Here is a 23,609-nt window from a genome sequence, read left to right on the forward strand (position 1 = left end):
AAACACTGTCTTTGAAAAGTAACAAATGTTACATAGATTGTGTTGATGCTTTAATTGTACAGGAAGAAGTTATTTTCCAAATGTCAAACTCCAGTGTACCATGACTGGGCCCCCACAATGTGGAGAATCTTTTCATATTTTGTATATCAGTCCTTTATCAGATACGTATTTTGCAAATATTTTCTCTTAATTGGTGCCTTGCCTTCTCATTCTCTTGACATTTTCCTTTGCAGAGTAATTTTAAATTGTAATAAAGTCCATCTTATCAATTTTATGTGTGTCATGTTTTTGGTGTTGTATCTAAAAAGCTATCTCTACACCCAAGGCCATCTCAGTTTGTTCTTGTCTTCTGGGAATTTTATATTGAAGTTTATTACCTTATCTTATTTTTCCTGCTATAACAAAATACAACAGACTAGCTAACTTTTAAATAGTGTAAGTTCATTTCTCAGTCCTGCAGGATGAGAGCTCCAAGTTCAAGTGCCAACAGATTTGGTGTCTGGTGAGGGATCTTTGCTTCCAAGATGATATCTTACTGTAGCATCCTCACAAGACAGAAGGGCAAAAAAGCCAAGAGGTATGAATGCTATTCTTATATGGCCCAAATGGAAGAAGGCTAGGGGCCCAGCTAATTCCCACAAGCTCTACTATGAAGTTTCTAATCCTATTCATGAGAGTGGAGCACTAATGGTCAGATCACCTCCTAATGGCCCAGTTCTTCAGTGTGTTGCACTGGGGATTAAGTTCCATTGTGAAGTTTGAAAGAGTATACTGACATCTAACCATAGCATCTATGATCTATTTTGAGTTAATTTGTATGAAGGTTATATGGTCCATGTCTAATTTTTTCATAGGTAGAAATCCAGTTTCTGCACCATTTGTTGAAAATACCTTCCTTGCTTTGTTATGTTTTCTTTGGTCCTTTGTCAAACATCAATTGCCTATATTCATATGATCTATTTCTGGGCTTTCTACTCTTCCCCTTAATCTTTCTGTCTCTCTGTAATAACACCACTGTGTTTTTATTACTATAGGTTCACAGTAAATTTTGTAGTTGGTTCTTTAACTGTTCTTTAATACTGAATTAGCAGTTCTGGATCTTGTGCTTTATTATACAATGTTTAGAATTACTTTGTCAATATCTACAAAATTACTTGCTATAATTTTGGTTGTGATTTTATTGAATCTATGTATCAAGTTTCAAAGAAATGACATCTTGACAATATTGAACTGATAAGAACAGATACTATAATTTATCTTAGCCAAAAGGCCAAGAGGTGATTGACAATATTGAATCTTCCTATCTATGAACATGGAATTTCTCTCCATTTATTTAGTCTTTTATTTTATTTGTTAATTTTGCAGTTTTCTTTTTACAGGGTTTGTATATATTTTTGTTAGATTTTTACCTAAGTGTTTTATTTTTTAAGATGCTAACTTAGATGGTACAAACTTTCATTTGTTCATTGATGGCAACTAGGAAAACAATTTACTTATGTGTATTAACTTGTATTTTACAACCTTTCTAAGATTGGTTATTAATTTCAGGAAAATTTTGGTTAGTCCTTTGGATTTTTCACTTTGTGTGTATATACATGTAAAATAAGGGCATATCATTAATAATTTTGTGCCAATAAATTCAGTGGCTTGGAAAAAAAAACAAATTCCTTGAAAACTGCCAAAACTCACATAAGAAATTGAAAAATCTAAATAAACTCACATCCATTAAGCAAATTAATTTCCTAATCTAAATCTTTTCCACACAGAAAACTCCAAGACACATTATTTCGCCCATCAGTTTTACCAAACATTAAGGAAGAAGTAATAAAGATCTTTCAAAAACTTCTTTAAGATGTAAAGAGATATGGGATACTTCCCAACTCAGTTGATATTGCCAGCATAACCTCAATACTTAAAGTTGACAAAATGCCATAGGAAAATAGAACTACATAATAATACCATCATGATCTAGATGCAAACTTCCATAACAAAATATTGTAAATCAAATCTGGCAGAATGTAAAAGATAATACATTATAACCAAGTGGTGTTTAATCCATGAATACAAGGTTGGTTTAACATTTGAAAACCAGTCAGTGTAATATGCCACATTACCAGAATATAAGGAAGAAAGCTTGTAACATCTCAACAAACGCACAAAAAGAATTTTGCAAAATTCAATAGTCTTTGTAGAAAAGACTTAGTAAATTAATAATAGAAGGGAGCTTTTCCAATTTTACAAAAGGACATCTATTTTAAAAACCCTATAGCCAGCATCATACTTAATAATGAAGGGTTATAAAAAATTCATTTTCCCCTATAATTTAGATATGATCAAGAACTTACCAGTTCTTTTCAATATTGTTATATAAACCTGAGCCATTTCAGTAAATCAAAGAAAAGAGATAAACGACATAAAAATTGAAAAGGAAAGAATACAGACACAAGTTTTCATAGTTAACATGACTGTATATTTTGAAAATGTAACAGTGGACTCTATAAACTGCTGGAGCTTAGTAAGTGAATTTAACAAGGTCATTGGATATATGGTCAACATACAAAGACCATTATTTGTGTTATGTATTTATATACTTTCAATGATCAAGTTGAATTTCAATTTAAATGGACTAAAAGTACATTTTAAAAGTCACAGAAGAAATGAAATATCTAGGAATAAATGTGACGAAAGATCTTAAGAACATTATACTGAAAACTACAGAATATTGCTGAAATAAGTCCTAAAACTAGAGGGATATGCCATCTTTATGGACTGAAAGACATAATACTAAGACATTCATTGTTCTTAAAATTCTAGCAAGCTGTTTAGAAGAAATACACAAGATAATTATAAATTTGGTATAAAAGTTCAAGGCTTTACAGAAGTGAGAATAATCTTGAAGAAGCAGTGCAAAGTCATGAGTTGTGTAACTTTAAAAAAATTTACTGTAATGTTTCTGTAATCCAGGTGCTGTAGTACCAATGTAAGGATAGACAAATAGATGCAAGGAGTAGAACAGAGAGCCCCTCATATTTGTGTGTGCTTGATTTTTGACAGAAGAGCAAAATCAATGAGGAAAAGAAAGTCTTTGTTAAAAAATTTTCCTAGATCTCTGTATCTTCATATGAGGGGAATAAAAAGAAATCTAGATTTTTATTTCTCTCTGTAAATAAAAGTTAATTTAAGAATATCCTTGAAAAACTCAGAAAAGAAAGATATTTATTGGGGGCCGGGGATTTAGCTCAGTGATTCCACTCCCTGCCTTGCAAGTACAAGGACTCAAGTTTGATCACCGGTACCAAAAAAAAAAAAAATTATCTATGTGTGTACGTATATATATGAAAGAATTCAGAAGCACAAATAATGAGACCAAGACAACAGATAAATTGGGCTTTGTCATAATAAAGAAATCTGCTTATCAAAAATACTCTTAGGAAAATGAATACATATAAGACACAGACTAGGATAAAATATTTATAAAACATATACCTGGTTTTTGTACTTTTTAACTTAGATATTTCTATCACTTTTCTGTATGCTTGGGAATTTATTAATTAGTGTACTTTTTATAATTTATCAGTACCTGGATATTTTGTATGAAATGCATTTCAAAAATTCTAATAAATCAGCCAGAAGTAGAAGTTAGCTCTGACCTTTCTGATTTGGCTACTCTGCAAAATACAACCATTTTCTGAGCAGCCTTAGGCAAAAATACAGTTACAGTATCACAGGGACTACCTTACTTCACAATTAACTAGGATTATGTAGCCAAATCCTGTATCCATTTTCCTTCAGAAGTAAAGTGTGTACTTACTAATTTCTGGGGTAAGGAATGACTGCTAAATGGTACAGATGAACTATTGGAATGGAGTGGTTAAATCTCTAAAGTACAGCAACAAGTAAACCTCTGGAAAATATATTGGCATTGTACTTCACCCTAGATGTCAGCGGGGCTCTGGCTATGCATGCGTGGGTACATTATGTGTCTATATATGCACTTGGGTATGATCATAACTTCAGACATCCACATGTGTGCACTTAAACGTATCTGAAGAGCAGGTATATCTTCACATAAGCATGAAGTCCTATTTTAAGTTAAACTTCAAGTTTATTGTACTGTTTGATCCAAAATGTCCCAAAACCATGATTAGTGTTCATTGGCAGAGCAAGTTTCCTGTTCTGAATACAGGTATTATTTGTGCTATTGAAAATTCATACTTTAAATGGGAATCCAGTGATAGTAACCATTGTTTGATAATATAAGGGCAATATAAATTTCTTACTTCCTACACATTAGAATGTAAATTCAGTGCTTCTTTATAGGTTCATCCCTTAGCTTCTTAAAGCAGAATGGGGATGAGATGCCCAGCATGTGTTTCAGGCAGTTTTATAACCTCAGGTCCTACCCTTGCAGCTGAGTGGCGAATGTGTCATGAACAAGAGGCAAAATGGAAAAGACAGAAAAGGGTGACAAAGAAAAATGACAAGTGAAGGGGAACACAGAAAAAGAGGAAAAAAAGGAAGGAAGGAAGGAAGGAAGGACGGTACAAAAAAGCTGTGGCAAAATGCTATGTAATCCTAAGAATATAAAAATTACAGGTCTCCTGGCTTTTACTTGTTCTCTAGACTTATGATGATTAAAAAAAACAAAACAAAACAAACTAGACTCTGACATTGCCTAGCTGTATGACCTTGAACAGGTTTTAAAACATTCTTTGACTTCTTTTTAATAATGAGGTAATATCCTGTGTTTTATGCAAATTAAATGAGATAGTGCTTAGAAAACATTTAGTAGAATTTCGGATCCATCAGAACACAAATGGTGGTAATTAATATGCTGATCTCAATGCTACAACTTGTAGTTGCCAAGAGATGATCTTGCTCCAGGCAGTGCTTCTCAAACTTTGTGGTAAAGAATCATTTTTTAAAATCTCCAATGTCCTTGGGCACTCTAATGTGTGTGGGTACTTCTGGGAAATGCATTCCAAAATGGATGACTAGATTAAAAATATAAAGAAATATAAAATAAAGCCCCTAATTTTTATTCTCATTCCAACAAATATATAATTTGTCAAATTATTACAGAAGTTATTGAGTGCTTTATATTTCTTAATTGATCTTATGACCTGGAAACAACTTTCAGGCGGCTGTTGGTCCAGAGACCATACTTTGAGTATCACTGCTCTGTGAAGAGCAGATCTGGTCCTCCTGTGACTACGTCAGGGTGGACTTTGCTCAGAACCTTGGAAGCATTTGGAAGTCTCTACTGAGGTGAGGGTTAGGGTTCAAACTGGCAGCTCGCTCCCTAAGGAATTCATTTAGAAGCTAATCCTTCATGGTTCCAAACTCAGCAGAGTCTACTCTATAGGAAATTCTTATCTAAAAGTCCTATGTAAAAATAGTTTTTTCTACAGGTGTTGAGAATTTAGATTCGAGAAGTAGGCAAATAGTCTACGGATATTTAGTAATGAAAACTTTATCAAAAGCTGCTTTTTTCCCCCTCTAAACTTCACCAGCATTCCCACTTTTCTAGTGTTGATTTATATTATCCTTCACCCAAATGTCTGATTTGAGTTACTATTCAAGGTGATAAAGTAACAAGAGTCACCCATTCACAGTGCTGTGCAAGATAAAAGTCAGCTCCTTTCGGACTTCAGATTCCAGTCTCATCTATTGAAGATCTAGTATCCTGGGAGCCATGATTGGTTCCTTTGCTCATGTGAGCCCATTGACACAACATCTGGGTAAGGATGGTACTTTTATTAATGTCATTTATTAAGAAGTTAAATTTCAGAGTGGTTAAGTAACTTACCCGTGGTCTATTGCAAAGACAGATGTATCCAAATGTAATTCATTTTTACTAGGCTCCAATTTTAATTATTTTTCATGACATTTTTTCACTCAGGTTGTATGTTTGTGGTTATGAAATCCTCACTTTCCAATGAAATATCTCCTAAGCACTAATATCTGCTGAAGTCTTAACACTAATATCTACCACATGCCATCTGTGCAATGTGAGAATATCTTCTCTTGTACCTTATCTTCTTGTGTAGTACTTACTTCTAATAATAGTGATATTTTCAATGAGGTAATAATTAATTGCATTTCAGTGAAGAGTTTAACTGTAAGATGGGCTAAAAATGTTCGTGACTTATTAAATAGCCCTAGCTTAATGCCGGGCATGGTGGTGCAAGCCTGTAATCCCAGCACTCGGGAGGCTGAGGCAGGAGGATTGTTGTGAATTTGAGACCAGCATGTGCTACATAGTGAGTTCTAGGTCAGTCTCAACTACATAGTGAGACCCTGTCTCAAAAGAAAAAAAAAAGCCCCAGCTTAAGAAAGAATTATAAACTAAGAAAATTATAACTGTTACGGTTTAGATCTAAAATTTCCCCTCAAAGGCTTATGCATTCAGAGTTGAGGCTTTTGGAAGGTATTTGGACCATGATGCATCTACCTTCATTGGTGGATTGACCCACTGAAGAGATCATAATTTGATGGTTTTGTTGGAAGGTAATGGAAACTTAGGAGATGAGGGCCTAATTGAAGGGAGTGACTGTGGTTACTATATGTGGTCCCTGGGTTCTTCCTCTGTAGTCCTTTCGCCCTCTTTCTTTCTCCTTCCTGGCTACCTGGGGTGAGCAACTTTCTTCCATCATGCCTTTCTGCTGTTATATTTCTGCCTCACCACAGGTCCAGAAACAACGGAGTCCCTTGGCTGTGGACTAAAACCTCTGACATGAACCAGTATAAATCTTTCCTGCTTTAAATTGTTCTCAAGTATTTTGTCACAGTGACAGAAAGCTGACTATCACAGAAACCATCCACTTTAGTGAGACAACAGATAGAAATAAACAGAAAATATTTTGGGTTAGTTAAAAATTTTCTGTCGCCAGGTGTGGTGGTGCACTCCTGTAATCCTAGCACTTGGGAGGCTGAGGCAGGAGGATCGTTATGAGTTCGCGACCAGCCTGGGCTACATAGTGAATTCCAGGTCAGTCTCAACTACATAGTGAGACCCTGTCTCAAAACAAACAAACAAACAAACAAACAAAAATTTCTGCCATGATGTTGATTTATGACTCTGTAATGATTTTGAAGGGGCACTTAAAGTGTGTAAGAAAAGATACATACCTTGATTTCAGATTTGCTTGGTTTATTTATTTTTTTGCTACTGGGGATTGAACTCAGGCCCTTGCGCTTGCAAGGCAGGAGAGGAAACCACTGAGCTAAATCCCTGGCCCTGCTTGGTTTAGAATTAATTCTTGGAGGTTGTGGATGGGCCATGTTACTAGTAGATATGACCTTCAGTGGGCACAACTTGTAGAGGCAACATCCAGAGAAAAGACAATATAGCTTTTAATATTGTTCCCTTTCTTCATTCATTCAACAAATTCTGATGGAGTTCTTTGTAAGAACCAGGCAGCTTGCATTCTTGTGGAAAGGCAGAAAACCAAGTAGTTAAACCAAATATTTTATATTGACAAATATTAAATAAAACAAGTTGATGGAGAGTAAACTATGACAGCCAATTGGATTATTAATTTTGATTTAGTGTATCAGGGAAGCCCCCCATGAAGTCTAGGATCAGATATTCAGGGTGCTTTGTACATCACAGGAAAGAATTTGGACTTTAACAGTGAGAAGCCAGAGAAGAATCTTTAACAGTGGGGTTATATGACTTATTCTGTATTAAAAAGTCACCCCTCTAGCCCGGTGTGGTAGTGCACACGTTATCCCAGGACTCGGGAGACTGAGGCAGGAGGATTGCTGTGAATTCCAGACCAACCTGGGCTGCATAGTGAGTTCCAGTTCAGTCTCAACTACACAGTGAGACCCTGTCTCAAAAAACAAACAAACAAACAAACAAAAAAAAGTCACTCCTTGCTTTTCAGCTATAAGGGAAATGGGAATTGGAACAAAGTTAGAAAAAAGTGAGGTAGGAAGTTTCAAGGCAAGAACCATCAAGGCAAGAGACCACTGTGGTCTGGACTAGGGTAACAGTGGTGTTGGAGAGCAGTTGGCAGAACTGACAGGGACTGCTTATAGATTGGGTCTGTGCTGGGATGAAAAAAAGGGCAAGAACTGAGCGTGATTCTAGCTTGGATGATATCATCTTCTGCAGAGGGATGAACAGATGAAAAAATTAGGGAAAATAAAAATTCTGTTTTGGCCATTTAGGTTTGAGATGACTATTTGACATTCAAGTAGTTGGTATCAAGTAGGTAGTTTTCATAGATGGATTTGGAGCTTAGTGGTTTAATTTGTGCTGGAAATATAAATACTGGGGTCTTTAGCATAGATATGATGTGGACTCCATGGGCTTGGGAGTGATCACCTAGTGAGAGAAGGAGGCTGGATGAGTGGTCCTTGGCCTGTTCTGGGGCACTCTAGCATTTAGAGTGACAGAGAAGATGGAGGAGAAGCAAAGCTGGGGTGTTAATGAAAGCCTAAGAAAAGAAGCTTAAGAATAAACTAAAGTCAAAATAAGCTGCAGCTCCATCCCTGTTGATTCTGTGTATCTTGGACCTGTGCATCTTCAGGACTAACCTGTCATGAGGCTAAGCTTGGCAGTTTTGGGAGGCCAAGGATAAGGGGTGTGGATCACTCCACTGAAACTGCCCTCTACTCATGTTCTAAACTCTAGCACTGCTGTGTCTGGGAGTTGCTTACAGGGTGCTGCTTATTTGTTCACTCATCAACATGGAATAGCCAGTCTGCGATGGGACTGTGGGTGTAACATGGAACAACAGCGATCTACCCAGTCCCTGTTCTTGCAGAGTTTATGTCATAATAAAGTCACCAGTGAGGAAGTGGACAAGCACAGGAGTGGAAATAGGTGAGGTACTATGTGATTTGGACAAGTGTAGATATTGATCTAGACCTTGATTTCTGTCTGAAAAAAATGGACATAAGTTTGAGTGACTTTCTGTTATATCCTGAAGATGTGAATAATGTATGTGTGAATGAACACTGCTGTATGTTCTGTCCTGTTTTAGTTCTATTGTTGAAAAGGAAGGTAGTAGGAAGGCAAGATCGGCCTTCCTGTGTGGAGAGCTCACATGCTGTGTATTAGTCTATAACAGGTCTCTGTACTTGTTTCCCCTCCTCAAGCTTCCTTTCTTTCTCTGCTATCCCTTTTTATTAGCTTTGGTCCTTCTCTTGAATTTTATTTATCCATCCTAAAACATAAGGAAAAGCTTGTTTTCATAGAGAAGAATCTTTTGATGACAAACCATGATATTTTATCTTCCTAAGAGGAATCTAATGTTTAAATTATTTGGGGATATTGAACAAAGGATGTTGGGAATATCAATCCTTTTTATAAAGGGAACACACACACACACACACACAAACACACACACACACATACACACACACAGATTGGTAAATTTTTAATTGACCAACCAGGTAATAAGCTCTCAGCCCTCAGTCCCTCCCTTGAATGTAGCCACACTGGCTCCTCAGGCACCTCCAAAGCTTTGGGGCAGGGAGCTGCTTTCTGTGCCTTCTTAGAGGAGGGCGAAATGTGTCTCTTAAAAGAACTCAGCCATTTGTTCTCTGTCAAGATGCCTCTTCATACTGTAATTAGAGTGCTGTGGGGGGTGTGAGTGAGGGAGAAAGAAGAATACAAAAAGCTCTTGCTTCCCCATGGCTCATTCTTCCTGCACCGCAGGGCTTTGAACCCGCTGAAATATTGTGACTGAAACACACACTATTATATGTGTATATATATAGAGAAAGTGACATGTGTGCCTTTGAATTTATGCCTTGATAGTATCTGTGTGCCAAACTGAGGTGGCACAGATTGGTGGGTAATTAAACAGAGTCAGGAGATCTAATCCTGCTTTGTAACTCTGTCTTTCCTTGCTCCCTGAGTGTTTATTTTTCTGGTCTGTAAAGTAGGGATAAAAGTGTGGTCCCTTAGTTCTTCTCTTAAAAGATTTTAAAGACAACCACGTGAAAACTTGTCATTTGTCAGCATTCACAGTACATGCTATTTCTTGATCGTCTATTAATGGAAGAGAACAGTGAAATAGTTGGAATGAATTGTGCAGCATTCGAGAAAATTTGTGGGCTTTGTTTTGAATTTTATTTGTAATGATAGCAACAACAATTTCTTGGTTACGCTATACTAAAAGAAATCACTAACATCTCGGTAGCATGTGCTGATAGGAGAGAAGAAAGAATGATAGAGAACCTAGGCTGGCCCTACTTCATTCGCAGCAGATCATCTTTGCCACATCTGGCATGTCTTGGGTGGGTTACAGAGAATTGATGCTGTCGGACCCATTGGTTTTCAATATAAGTGTTTTAGAATATCCAGCTTACTTACATGCCGAGCTGATCTACTGATCAGAGCCTGTTCTCCCCAGTGTCTTTTCCATCTCAGTTACTTTAACTCCATCGTTCTAGTTGGGGTTGCTAAAACCCTTGGGTCATCTTTGACTCATCTTTCCCTTATTCCATATTTAATGTGTTAGTACCTCCTCTTAGCTCTACCTTCACAGTATATTCAGAACCTCAATATTTCTCAACAGCCCTTACTCCTATTGCTCTGTCCAAGGCTGTCGTCATCTGAGCAGAACCTGGAAGGTCTCTCTGCTTCTTCAAAGGAAGAAGTCCCTGCTTTTCTGTCTGTTCTCATCAGGCTAGCCAAAGAAAGTCTGAAAACTTTAACGGTGTCACATGATTCCTCTGTTACACTTCCACTGATGGTTTCCTAGCCATTCCAAGTAAAAATGCAATCTTTAAAGGGTCTCTACAGCACTGTGCAATTAGTCTTTCACCTGAGTGGTGACCTACTCTGACCTCATATCATTCATCCGCAATTTATTCAGTCCACTTTAGACACACAGTTGCTTTATGTTCTTCAAAAGCTCCAGAATGTTCCTTCCCCAAAGATTTGTCTTGGCTGTCACCGCTGATTGGAGTGCTTCTCCCCCTTCTCTGGATGCCTTCCTCTCTCACATCCCTTATGTAATTTCTCAAGCTTTCTCATTGAGACCTTCCTTGGTGACTCAACCTGAAATCCCTCCTCCCTCCTTATTGTACTACTCCAGTTTCATTTTTTCCTGAGTGCTTGTCAAGTTATAGCACACTGTATAATGTACTTATTTTCTTATTGCCCTTCTCCCACATGGTAATGTAAGTTGTATGGGTTGGAGATTTTGCTCTTATACCTGCTGCTATTTCTCCATATTCTAAAGGAATGCCTACTCTATGGGACTCAGTCATAAATTATATTTTTGAGGTGAAATAAATATATACATCTTTGATGCATACATATATATATTATATATATATATATTGGATAATAGGCTGTCTGTATTTGATATGTGTCAGAAATGATAGCTACTAGGAATGTCTACTCAGTGGCAGACACTGTACTTTGCACTCACCATCTATTATTCAATCATTACAACAACTGTTTCAAGTAGGCATGATATTTATTATGACTTTATGAACTAAAACTTAGGTTAAAGACTTTCCACATATCACACCATGGTAGAGCTAGTGTCTAAACCCAGGCAGGACTGTCCGACTTCAGAGCTTTTCATCATAATGCTTTAACACTATAGATTATACCAGCTTCGAGCTTAAAAAGCAAAACAGGAAGCACACTTCATCTCCTTCATTACCTCCTTTATGATAGTTGCCAGATCTTCTTTTCTTCTCTCTACTCAGAAAAATAGAAGAGATGCCAATATTGGAAGAGAAAGAATAAAAGACTGTTCATTTCAAGTTCCTATAAGGATGTGCCTCTTGCTGTTTCCATAAGTGAAATATCATGAAGATGTGGTAGAGTACTGGCTCTAGATCTGGGAAACCTAAGAGATCCTGCAGATCAGCTCCCACCTGCTGTAGGTCTTGGCTCAGAAAGTTAGTCTTCCTGAGTGTAAAAGGCTAGGCTTGGACAAGTGATCCATCAGGTCCTCCCTGCCGACAGATACACTGATCTCTGAGACATGGCCTTTCTTTCTCTGCCGTGGATTCATGATGGAGGGCTGGGGTGGTATACAGCACTTTGTGTAGTGCTGTTTATGTGCCTTAACCATTTTAGGGAAAGATTTCTACTTATAGGAGGAGGCCTCCCAAAGCTCCTGGTGCTAAGGCAACACAAGGTGATGTAGTGCCTGAGTATTTGAATCTTTCACCCACCTGAGCACTCACCCTGATTATTAGAGTCAACATGGGCTTGAATTTAGAATGTTAGGTTCTGTTTTGGCCTTTATTTATTGACAATCTAAGTCTCTTTAAATCCTTTACTGGAACAAGTCAAGGGATAAAGCATAAATAACCATACTGCTGAATGTGTGACCTTCAGTAAGGTGTGTACTTTTTCTGGGGCTCTGTTTGCTCCTCTGAAAAATGAGAGAAAAGGTTCCTTGAGTTCATAAGACCACTGAAAACATAAGAACATTGAACAGTCTCACCTTCTGCCCTCAGCTCATTTTCCAATGAGACTGAAATTAAACCACTGCCAGCACACGATTACCAGCCTGACTTACCCGATTTCTGTTAGTTTCAGAATGTTTAAGATTAAAGAGGGTTTATTTTTCTTGATATCACACTCAGATTCCTCCTTCCTGAAGTAAAGATCTTACAAGAACATTGGCATGGTTTCCTTGCGGGTACCAAAACCCTCTAAAATTATGAACTCCAAAGATTAATAGGAATGTGACCATGTGGCCATTTGTGTTCTTGGCAAAGTCTGTCTGCATATGCTTCAGGGTGCCAGTGTGAGCATGTGAATTTGTGCCAATGTGTGTGATGAAGCGTGTAAGTGTGTGCAGGAGTGTGGGTAAACAGATCTTTGAGTCACAGAGGCCAGTGCATCCTGGCGGGCTTTGTCTTCCCTTCAGTTGCCATGACAACAGCAAGGGCCTCTGCATCAGTAAACAAAGCTTCCTGCATACACTGAGTCAGGAGTGCTCTGGAGCTGGAGACTAAAACAGGAGCCAGGCAGTTCTTCACCAGAGGGTTTCTTGCTGCAGCAGGCCTTCCAGAAACATCTTCCTCACTAGATAAATGTAGAGCTCTAAGATGCTGAGATAAAATAGCACGAGCAGGAATTTTAGGCTGGAGGTTGGCATGAGTAAACCTCATATCCATTTCCTAAGAGTTACAGGCACATCATGATAAATTCTAGAAATGTAGATGTCCAAAACCTTCCATCATTACCCAGTGAACTAAAACGAGTCACTTTAATTTATTCATGCTCAGATTAGCCATTTTGTGAAATATCAGTGGCGATGGTTACTTTAAAGGTTCATAAATTCACAAAATAGAAATCAATTTTAATATTAATAAAAACATGATTTGAAAGAGAACTCTGACTTCTCTCCCTCACCCCTGAAGGCATATATGATAAATGTTTGGGGCATTGTGTCCTGTCTGAAATTATCCTTGTAATTCTTCCACTTCATCTTATAGTGAATAACACAGAATTGGTTGTATACAAAAAGTTGATTTTTACAATTTATGAATCTTGTGTAAACTGCTGGAAAACAAAATCAGTCACAAACATAGATTCAGTAACAAAGATGAAAAAAGAAAGCAAATTCATCATGCACTGCAAGGAAATCGACCTTCCTATAGATCCCATAAATGCAATTTAGAAACCTAAACTTGGCATAAAGACAACCAGAATAGAGACTCACCCAAACCTAACTCCAGCTAACCTTCCTTTCGTGTTAGTGAGAGTTGAGTCTTGTGGGGAACTGCAAGTTATATTCCCAGGGGGTCAGAGTGGGGCCTAAAATTGTAGATAACAGAACTGGGTAGGGAGTTGTGTCTGCAATGAAACGCAATTAGGGTTTTCCTCATTATATCATCTCATAGGAATCTAGCCAGGATTCCTAGAACAGAGTTGTTTCTGCCTCTGGTGAGGAACAGAGGGTTTTTATGTGTCTGTCTCATGTCAGCTGTGACTAAGAGGTAACCAACCACCCAGTTTTTTAGCATCAAAGGATACCTTGCTCTGAGAAGAGATCTGGCACTGTTTCTGCTGTAACACATGGGATTTAATTTTGGTCTTCATGTTTGGAATTGTGAAGTGGAAATGCATCCCATGCCGAGCTCTATTATATTGATGGGTGTGGAAACATTGGATGGAGCAAATAACATGCGGTTGGTTACACTTCTCTTACTGTCAGCCCCAGGCAAGTGCCAGAAGGCCTTGGGGATATAAGCACTCATCCACTAAAATCTAGAGTTCCCTTTCTATACTTCCTATGACTTCATCCAAGGGGACTAGATAAACTGAGATATGAAGAGAGCCTCTCTTTGAGATTTCCAAATTCATCAGGGAACTCATCGATGGTTATCTGTTTGACTAAGTAAGGCCAACGTTGTATTCTTAATCTTTGTAAAAGCATCACTATCTGAGTAAACCCTAGTATCCTGCAAAGAAGAGCCTTTAGATCCTCAGAGAAAAGGGAGTCATGGGAGGAACATACTTCCTTCACCTAGGTCTAGCCCCTTATATATTCATGCCCTGGTGGGCATGTAAATCTAGGATTAGAATATGCACTTATTTTCAGCATGTTGTGGAGCTGAATCCTGTTTGGTCTTGTTTCCTCCAGATTGTGTATGTGTATGAATAAATGGATAAGGACACAAAATCAAGCAATGTATCACTAGCTTGACTAATGCTATGAATTTTATTTTAGGTCTTTATTAACTCAACATAGCACAGAGGATTTTATATTGCTATCTCAATGAAAGGCCCCTTTAAGGAAGAAGAAAAATAATGAGAAAAGAAAAGAAAAAAACCTCTTGGTTTTATGTACTTATTTTCCTCGCCCTTGGGCTGAAACAATAGCCCTTTTGTGACTTCTAGATAGCAGGGAATACAACTAAGGCATTGTTAGCACTGCCCTTAGCCTGGAATTGGAAGATTGTAGTTTGAATCTCAGCCCTACCCATTGCTAACTGGGTGATCTCAGGCAAGTAACTTTTCTAAGTCTTTCAGGTTGTTGCAACTATAAATGAACAGGAAAGCTAGCTGTTATGACCTAGGGTCCAGGAAACTTCCAAATACACAGGGAGGTGAGTTTGGGGTTCTGTTTGCCAGCCCACTGGAAATCATGCTATCCTGTCATTTTGGGGCAGATAGAGGAGATGCAATGGATGCTTCATAGACTAATTCTACAGGCAGCGTTCTACAGTTAGAATTAGTGTTTGTTTCTTGACCCCCTTGGGTCTGTGCAGGGATACAGTACTAACCCTAAGTCTTTGGGAACCAGGGCAGAGCTACCACTGTGTACACCTTGCCAGCCTGCAACTTTTTAGTAATAATTATGATAAATCTGTTGAAGGTATACTGTGTACTAGGCATATTTAAGTCCAAAAAGATAGAAAGCCAAATAAGTCACAGGATATTTTCACAAAAATCTCCTGTAGAGGAAAAGACAGTCACCTGTGCAACTGATCACAGTAGAAGTTTGACTGTAAGATGAGCTCTGAAGAGACAGAGGAGAGATGGAGTAGAAACGAGAAGACTCAGAAAAGGGAATGCTAAACACAATAGATAGCATTTCAACTCGGCCTTCAATTTTGATAGACTCAGCTGAATATAAAGGGATTCCATGCAGAAAATGGGTATAAACCAGTCTTGCAAGCACATGCCTCCTTTTGGGAAATTGGCCATGGATGAAAGCCAAGGATAAAGCATGATTGCACATAGGCAAAGATGTACAGGAATGGTGAAAGATTAGACTTGAAGACAAAGGTGTGGCTCAAAGGGCAAAAGACTTTGAAAGCCATATTTAGTTTCTTGCTTCATTCAGAAGAAAGCAGAGGAGGCTGGAAAGGTGGAGGTGATGAGTAGAAAGAAGGTGGAATTTAAAGGATTTGAGAGTAGTGGTTCCTCTCCAAGGCTCTCTGTCCTTGCTTGGACACTTGTTTTCACAAAGGACTGCCTGATTCCCTTTAGATTCACTTTTCTGAGCTGTCTAGTGGAGACATTCATAATAGTGCTTGCCCTCCATGTTCAAGGATGATTGTGGTTGTAGCCTGCTGAGATTTTTTCATTTTTCAATGTCTTGCTCAAAATAATACTTCCTGATAAACCTTTCTTAATTCCCACAGAGCTTAAGTGAAAGGTCAAGATAGTAAACACATGAAAATATAAAGAATATAGCATAAGAAAATACTGGGGCTTGAAGAAGTTAGACTTTAAGAGTACTCAGGCCTGGGTTCTAATCCTGACTCCATTTCTTATTTAAACTTGATCAAATTGCTTTATTTTTAAATTGAGAATGAAAATACCCATTCTGCTTTCTCTTCAGAATGCCTGCAAAGATTAAATGAGCAACATATGTGGAGGGGTTTGGTGAATTAGAAAGTTTTACAAATGCTACTTGCTATGAAATTTGGAATTGATAAGATCCAATGTTGTTTTTAAAAGGTAACTCTAATACCTATGAGATATGTGAAATTAAGGGAACAGAGAAAGGTGGTTGAGAGACTAAGTCCATGCTATTGCAATAGTCCAGCCAAAGAAGGATGAGGTCCTGAGCAAGGCAATAAAGATAGAGAAGGAGGGTGGATTTAGGAGCCCTTTTGAAGATAGAACCAACAGAACAATGGCGTTAATTGGACTTAAGGGATGGAAAGGAGTAAAGAGCGAATGATAAGAACTTCAGAGGATGTGACCCTATGAACCACCCAGCCTTTGTTACTTTCGAATTGCTGAAATACAGGAAAGAAGGTGAGGAGAGGAGCCATCCCAGTGCTTGACTTCTGTTTCCTTGATGATCACGGGCTCTGGTTGCTCTTCATTTTTACTTTCCTTCCCTCTCACCACAGTACCTTAATAGAAGCTACTGAAGCTGGTGCCAAGCATAGGGCAGTGTGGGAACCTTGCTCCCATACCCTCTGCTTGACTGTAACCATAGTAACCACAGTTCCTGTCTCTGAAGAAGCCAGCTCTATTTTGGCAGGAGGGCCAGGTGAGACACAAATAAACCGCTTTCCCTATCATAGTAGACCAGCCTCTCCCTTTCCCCTGCACTGTTGCTGGGACACATCTCTCAGCCCTTGGCTCATTTCTCCTTCGCTGAACATGAGGATGGATCTGGCAGGATTCAAAGTGGATGCTGGACTCTCTCATCTTCAGGCTATAGCTCTTCATTTATGGTGATCACCTTGAATAAGTGGAGTGGCTTCCAGGGCAGATGGGGAACGCTTGAGCCATGGTGGACAAGACTGTAGCACCAAGAGGGAATTCCAGCCGACAAGCATGTTTGGTGATGAGGAAAGCTTTGACAGGGTGGTTACTGGAGAAGCCAGTTACCAAATGACTGTTTCTTTATCCCATTTGTGAACCCACTGAATTCGATCCTTTTTTTATACTAAGGACCTGTTCTCCTCCCTCTACCCTCCATGGAGCTTTAGTCTTCTCATTTTCTTGTACCAGAGGGTGGCTTTGTTCCTCTGTACCTGCCAGTGAACTCTCGACTTTTGCTCTGCCTTGTTATCTCTCTCTATCCCATGTCACCTTCCCATTGTTTTTCTACTGAGTACCTACCCTGTGTCCCTTCCTTTATTATTTAACCAACACCAACTGTCTACAACAGCACATCAGCCCTTCAAGTCATCAATATAATCAGAGGTCTCCAGTGTCCCCCTTATTGAGAGTCACAATGTACCAGAGACCATGGTAAACGGGTCCTGTACCCAAGGTCAGAAGCGGGAGACTAATGTGAGGCCATTGCAGCCATCCAGATAGGAGATGACGGTGAACAAAGAATTAGAGTTAACCTCCCGGCATATTACTTCTTATACCCAATCCTTGGTTGCCTCATCTGTTAAGTGGAGATTTTAACAGTGCTCAATTTACAGAATGTCCGTGAGTCTTAAATGACTTAGTATGAAAAACTTCACACAGGGCTAGCACATAATAATTGGTCAATACACATTAGTCACTGTTGTTATCAAGAGCATAAAGGATAGCTCTGGACCTGAGAAAGTTAAGGGTTTCCATTGTAGCAGAGATGACTGAATGTGGCATTTTGAGAACTTGGTTGTTGCACGGTTAAAGTCCCTTCTGAAACAGAGCAAGCATCTGGGCATTCTGGCACACTGCTGTCTTTCCAGAGACTCATGAAACAGGCAAGAGGATCACAGGTTGGAGCAGAGTCTTGGCAACTTAGTATGACCCTCTCTCAAAGTAAAAATTGTTTACAGTGGGCTCAGGATATAGTTCAGTGCTCAGTGAGTTCAATCCTCACCACCAAAAGCAAAACAGAGCAAGCAAGGGGTGTTGGGCCTGATTGGCATGCAGAGGATCTGGGCAGGCCTTCAGGGAGAAGCTGCACTGTAGCCTAGGACAAGGAAATGTGGAGTAGGGTAAACAAAAGGACCTGCTCAAACACTCTTTTACTTGTATCGCCCTTTCCCTTTGTCATGGTATTGTCTCAGCCCAATGACTCTTACTCTTCTTGTCTGCAGGGAATTTGCCAAAGAGAGAGAGAGAGTGGAGAACAGGAGAGCATTCATGAAACTGCGACGTCAACAGCAGATCGAGCGTGAGCTGAATGGCTATCGGGCCTGGATTGACAAAGCCGGTGAGGCAGTGGGCTGGAAGAACTGGGGGCATGGGATGCAAGGCATTAGAGCCCTCCCAATATTTCTATTCAAGACTGGCCTAGAAGAGAGCAGAGAGCTGCTCTGGCTGCCTTTGTAGCTCTTTGGTTTCCTGCTGGTCCCATTTTCTTTCTCTGGAGTCTGACTTTCCCATTTCTATCAGACACCTTTCACAAGGCAAGCATGTTAGCAGGGTAAACAGAGGAAAATTTAATCCTAGAGTTGAGGTTGGCCTAGTGAGTTTTGAATTCTTCCTGCTATTACTGACAGTCCACACATTTAGCAAATATGCCCTGTATGTCTACTTTGTGCCAGGCTCTTGGGTTACAGCCATGAGCCCAACACACAAACTCCTGAAAGCTTTTGTCTGAAGGAGCTCATCCTTTTCTAGATAGGGAAGGAAGCAATAAGAAAATAATAAATAACTTACTGGAAGAAGATAAGTGCAATGGGGAAAAAGACCAAGGTAGGGTTATGAGGTATGGAGTGTGCTGCAATTTTAAGTAGAGGGGTTGAGACAGGCCAGTTGGTCTGAAGCCTTAAAGGAGATGAGGGTGTGAACACATGAAAATCTGGGAAAAGAGCATTTCTCATCGAGTCCCAATAGAGTAGGGGCCATGTGTGAGCCATAAGCAGAAGGGAAGTGAACAAGGGGAGAGCGGCCAAAGATAAAATGAGGGTGGTTCTGGGAGTGAGCAGCAGCCGTGTGTGACTATGGGTTGCTGTAAGAGTTTTGGGTTTTATTGTAGGTAACCAAAAGTTTGACATGCTCTGATTTAAGATTGCAAAGGAGCATCTGGTTGCTTCTCTGATAATAGAATATAAGAGGGCAAGGCCAGTGGCTAGGAGACTAATGTGAGACCATGGCAGCCATCAGATAAGAGATGAGGGCAAGAACGGATATTGTACTAAGGCCTGGAATGTCCTTACACCTCGCCGCATGGCCTAGCACCAGGGACAGTACAGGCCCAACACAAAGGATGAGTTCATGCCACCATGATTTCATTACTGCACAGAACCACCATATTCAAGTTTGACTGTGGCCCAGTTGCTTATGAAGGGCATCAATCAACCCCTTATCTGTCAATAAAAAGGATGCATTTGCTTGCATCATTCTTTTAAAGGTTGGACTGCATTGTTGTGATATATATATATCTTCATTTTCTTTCAGAGAAAAGTGATTTTCTAAAATTAAAAAAAATACACGTGACAAGCAGCATCTTTCTTTATTCCTAGTAGAAAGCCTAGCATGAATGTGAGGTCCCACAGGAAAATTTTGGAATATGATTTGATACTTAGTTGCCTGAGCCTGTGCTTCTATAGTGCTTTAGAACGACATTATGCCCTGCTTAGTCTGACTACCAACACATGAAGAGGCCTTAAAGTTCTGGAGTCAGCCTCTGATTATCTGTAAAGGCTAAGAGAAAGTACATGTGGTTGAAAGCTAGAGAAACACCCTTGATCTGGGACAGCTACATTTTCTTGAGGCCTCCAGAAACATAAGCAATGCCTGTTGACTGAATGTCCATTTCATCCTTACTCCTTCAAGGCAGTTGTATAGAGGGATGTGAAAATAAATCTCCCTACCTCTTCCCAGAGTGATCACTCAGCGTTACCATGGGAGGGTGAGCCGATTTGCCTCCAGGCCAGGCAGGCAGCTTGCTGTTCCCAATTGTCCTTGGCGATGATGGTGGAGGAGCCATCCGACAGGCTGTGGAGCGAGCTGGCAGCAGAACCAGAAAAGAATCTTCCCAGCCCTGGCTATGACCCCACACAGGGTCAGGTGGCCGGGTACGCTGCTTTTTTGTGGTGTGATTTTCAGATACTTGGAAAATTCCAACACTTCCATTTCTTCTAGTTGGCAAAGCCAGCAATCTCTTTCTAAGAAAAAAGACGCACTGCAACGTCAAATTGTGCTTCCTGGCCCTTCCTTTTACAAATGGAGTGTGAGTGAATCAGAGACATATGGGATACATTTCCCTGGAAAGACACTGAAGTTCGAAAGCGAACTTGGCAAAAGGCGCTGGTGGGAGAGGGGTGGTTTCCGTACATCCAGAGCCTCAGCTTTTCCCGGAGCGCCTCAGCAGCCCCACACACCTTCCATCTGCCTTGGGGGTTCTCAGATCTGCCCCATCCAAAGCCAGACACTTTGCAGCAAAAGTGACTCTCTGGCCAAGGTAATTAACACTGCTATGAGGTATTTACCAAGGACTTCATTTTAAAATAATGCCCTCCAAACAACCTGTACTATCAGATGCCTTTAAAACTCTGTCAGCCTGCATGAAGAAACATCCCACCAATAACACTTAACCTGTTAAGTCAGCGTTCTACCAGAGGCTGTACTTAAAAAATAAAGCTAAACATTTATGACTTGGCGTAATGGCCATCCTGCATAGTAATGTCCAAGCCTCAAAATGTTCCCTTCCCTGGGAAATACATTACATACTCTCAGTTTTATATGCAGATAAAATTATGGTAATGACTTTACCCTTTCCTATGTGTCCTTTTACTTGTTACAAGTGCTTAAATTAAACTATTGTTTAATTGGCACCATGGCAGGCTTTTCTCTAGCATGTGGGTTCTTCAGGAATGATTGTTGGGCCACCTGCTCCCGGGCCTATCTGTTGAGAGTGGGTGAGAATCAAAACCTACTCACATCACTCCCCATAGGCCACTCCAGAACCCATCAAGTTTGGGGTAGAAGGGCTATTTGTCGATCCCTTTAGAGGGATGCTAGTGAGGTTTATTATAACAGGTCTTTGTAGAAAATAGTTCCCCTAAGATCATGACATCTCTCTGGAGTCAAGGACCCTTTCAATTTAGAGACAGTATGGTGTTCTTCCAAACATGAAGAATAAAATTTATCACTTAAACAACAACAGGTCCTTCATTTTTGCAGCACCACCTGGGTAGCTAACAATTCAATCCAAGTCTAAGACTTAACACTACCCAAAGTAAGCACAGATCCTATGGAGTAAAGCCTCAGTCCCACAAAACTGCCTTCACTTCAGACACCAGAAAGTGGGGTGCCCTGGTGACTGACCTGCATGTCTCCCTGGCTGCCTACAGATCTGTGGGATCTTATAATCCCTGCACCTACCCACCCCTCCACTGCCTGAGGATTCCATAGTTTGCTAGGATGAGTTATGGAATTCAGGAAAAGCAATACTTATTGATTTATTATAAAGGATGCAACTCAGGAACGGCTCATAAAAGAGATACACAGGCAAGGCATGCCCTTCCAGCAGATGGAGGTGTCACCAACCCAGAAACTTCTGAACCCTGTGGATTAGAGGGATTTATGGAGGTTTTATATCTTGGGCATTGATTAAATCATTGGTCATTGGTGATTGAACTCAGTCTAGCCTCTCCTCCCCAGAGGTGGGGATGGGAGGGTACTAAAAATTCTAGCTCTCTAATCATGTGATTGATTTAACTGCCACACTTTAAGCCAGCCAGGGCCCCTCTCCTCTCCAGGAGACATCTCATTAGCATACAAAAGAGCTCTGCCAGGAGCCACAGGCAAAAACCAAATATTTATTTTTTTATTATGCTGCAGGGACAAATCATGATGGACTCTCTGGTTCAAGCTGTGCTTCACTGGGGCAGGAGAGAGACTTGAGGAAGCAGACCGCAGCCTAGCTTCTCTCTGAGGACCTTTACACTTCTTCCTCTGTCCCCTCCTCTAAGACATGGACAAGATGGTGCCCAAAATATGGGTTATCTCCTGAATGAGGAAGTAGGAATTGTGGCCAAAGGGAGCACAACAAGAGAAACTAGACAATTCCCTTGCTAAAAAATCTAGAGGTTTAGGAAAGACCCCTGAGAGGAAGTAAAAGCAGAAATGGGACTTTTTCAGTCCTATTAATCTATGGGATCTTAGAAAGACTCTCCCCTCCAAGGGGGGATCAACAGCATCATATATAGACCTGAATTTACCAGCTGTACCCCAAGCACCTCCCACCACACACCCTCCTTCCTAGAACTCTGTGCCGCCTGTGATGCTTGGTTTCTTTCTATGCTGGAACCTGTGACAATCTCTGAACCTTTTGCTCACTGTCTGTTGCCCTGAGCCAGAGATGTCCCTGAGGGACTTTCATTTTGTACAATAATTTAACATTTACAGGTAATTTACTAAGCCATTTGTTTCTCTCTAGAGGAAGTCATGCTTGCTGAAGAAAATAAAAATGCTGGGACATCAGCCTTAGAAGGTAAGGAAGAGCTACAGTGCACTTGCCCCTCTCTTGCTGTGGTAAATCTCTCTTGATCAAGAGGAAAAGAAAAAAAAAGAAGAGGGGTGCTCTGGGATTTGAAACGCAAATCTCTCTGCAATAAAACCCCTCATGCTTTAAAGTGAAGGGATTTGAGTCACAGATTTAAATGCCCTTTAAAGTGATGAAAATGAAACCTGAGAGCTGCTTTGTTCCAGGGCATGTGATTGATACTGTGCAATGAAAAGGCCATCATCTAACCAATGGTATATAACGGGATCTTCTTGTACAATGCGTAGGGATCATCTTGAGACCACTTTCATTACCAGGAAGTGGCATTGTTTATGAAGAGCCAGAACAAATAGATATGAAGCATCTGTTTACCCACTGCATTTAGATAAGTTCTAGCAAGGATTCCAGAGCCCTTGGGTTCAGCTGGTGCTGGTGAGCACAGAACTCGTGGTTCTGTACAGTCTCAATCTCAGTCAACCTAGTGCAATATTAAAGGCAGACACCTGTGTCACAGAGACCTTGCACAAGGCCTCTGGCCCACAGTCCTCAAAGTTTTGTCCAGGATGGTCTGGGTGTACTTGTGGCCTCTCACTGGCCTTCCCCTTCCCTGGCGTAGTGCTTCGAAGGGCCACCATCAAAAGGAGCCGGACGGAGGCCATGACCCGAGACTCCAGCGATGAGCACTGCGTTGATATCTCTTCTGTGGGTGAGTGATCCAGTTAGATCTTCTTTTACTTCTCTGGATCTCCCATGAAAACGAAGATTCTGTCTTTTGAGAAGAACCACAAGGAGGAA

At 40.1% G+C, this 23,609-nt stretch overlaps 1 protein-coding gene and 1 pseudogene across 3 annotated transcripts in view; one reads left to right on the forward strand and one right to left on the reverse strand.

Annotated features, from left to right (window-relative positions):
- The window catches only part of Cacna1e (calcium voltage-gated channel subunit alpha1 E), a 397,594-nt gene that overhangs the window by 290,560 nt on the left and 83,425 nt on the right, over positions 1 to 23,609 (forward strand). For all 3 annotated transcript variants that reach the window (XM_010630288.1, XM_033762127.1, XM_033762128.1), the window contains 3 exons: positions 18,457 to 18,572; positions 22,749 to 22,802; positions 23,431 to 23,520. In XM_010630288.1, coding sequence (XP_010628590.1) covers positions 18,457 to 18,572; positions 22,749 to 22,802; positions 23,431 to 23,520 — 260 coding nt within the window. The remainder of the gene's footprint in view (positions 1 to 18,456; positions 18,573 to 22,748; positions 22,803 to 23,430; positions 23,521 to 23,609) is intronic.
- Positions 1,165 to 1,282, reverse strand: LOC117285633 (annotated as a pseudogene).

This window comes from Fukomys damarensis, unplaced genomic scaffold (assembly GCF_012274545.1).
Source record: "Fukomys damarensis isolate Sample0158 unplaced genomic scaffold, DMR_v1.0_HiC HiC_scaffold_11, whole genome shotgun sequence".
Classification (NCBI taxonomy): Eukaryota; Metazoa; Chordata; class Mammalia; order Rodentia; family Bathyergidae; genus Fukomys; species Fukomys damarensis.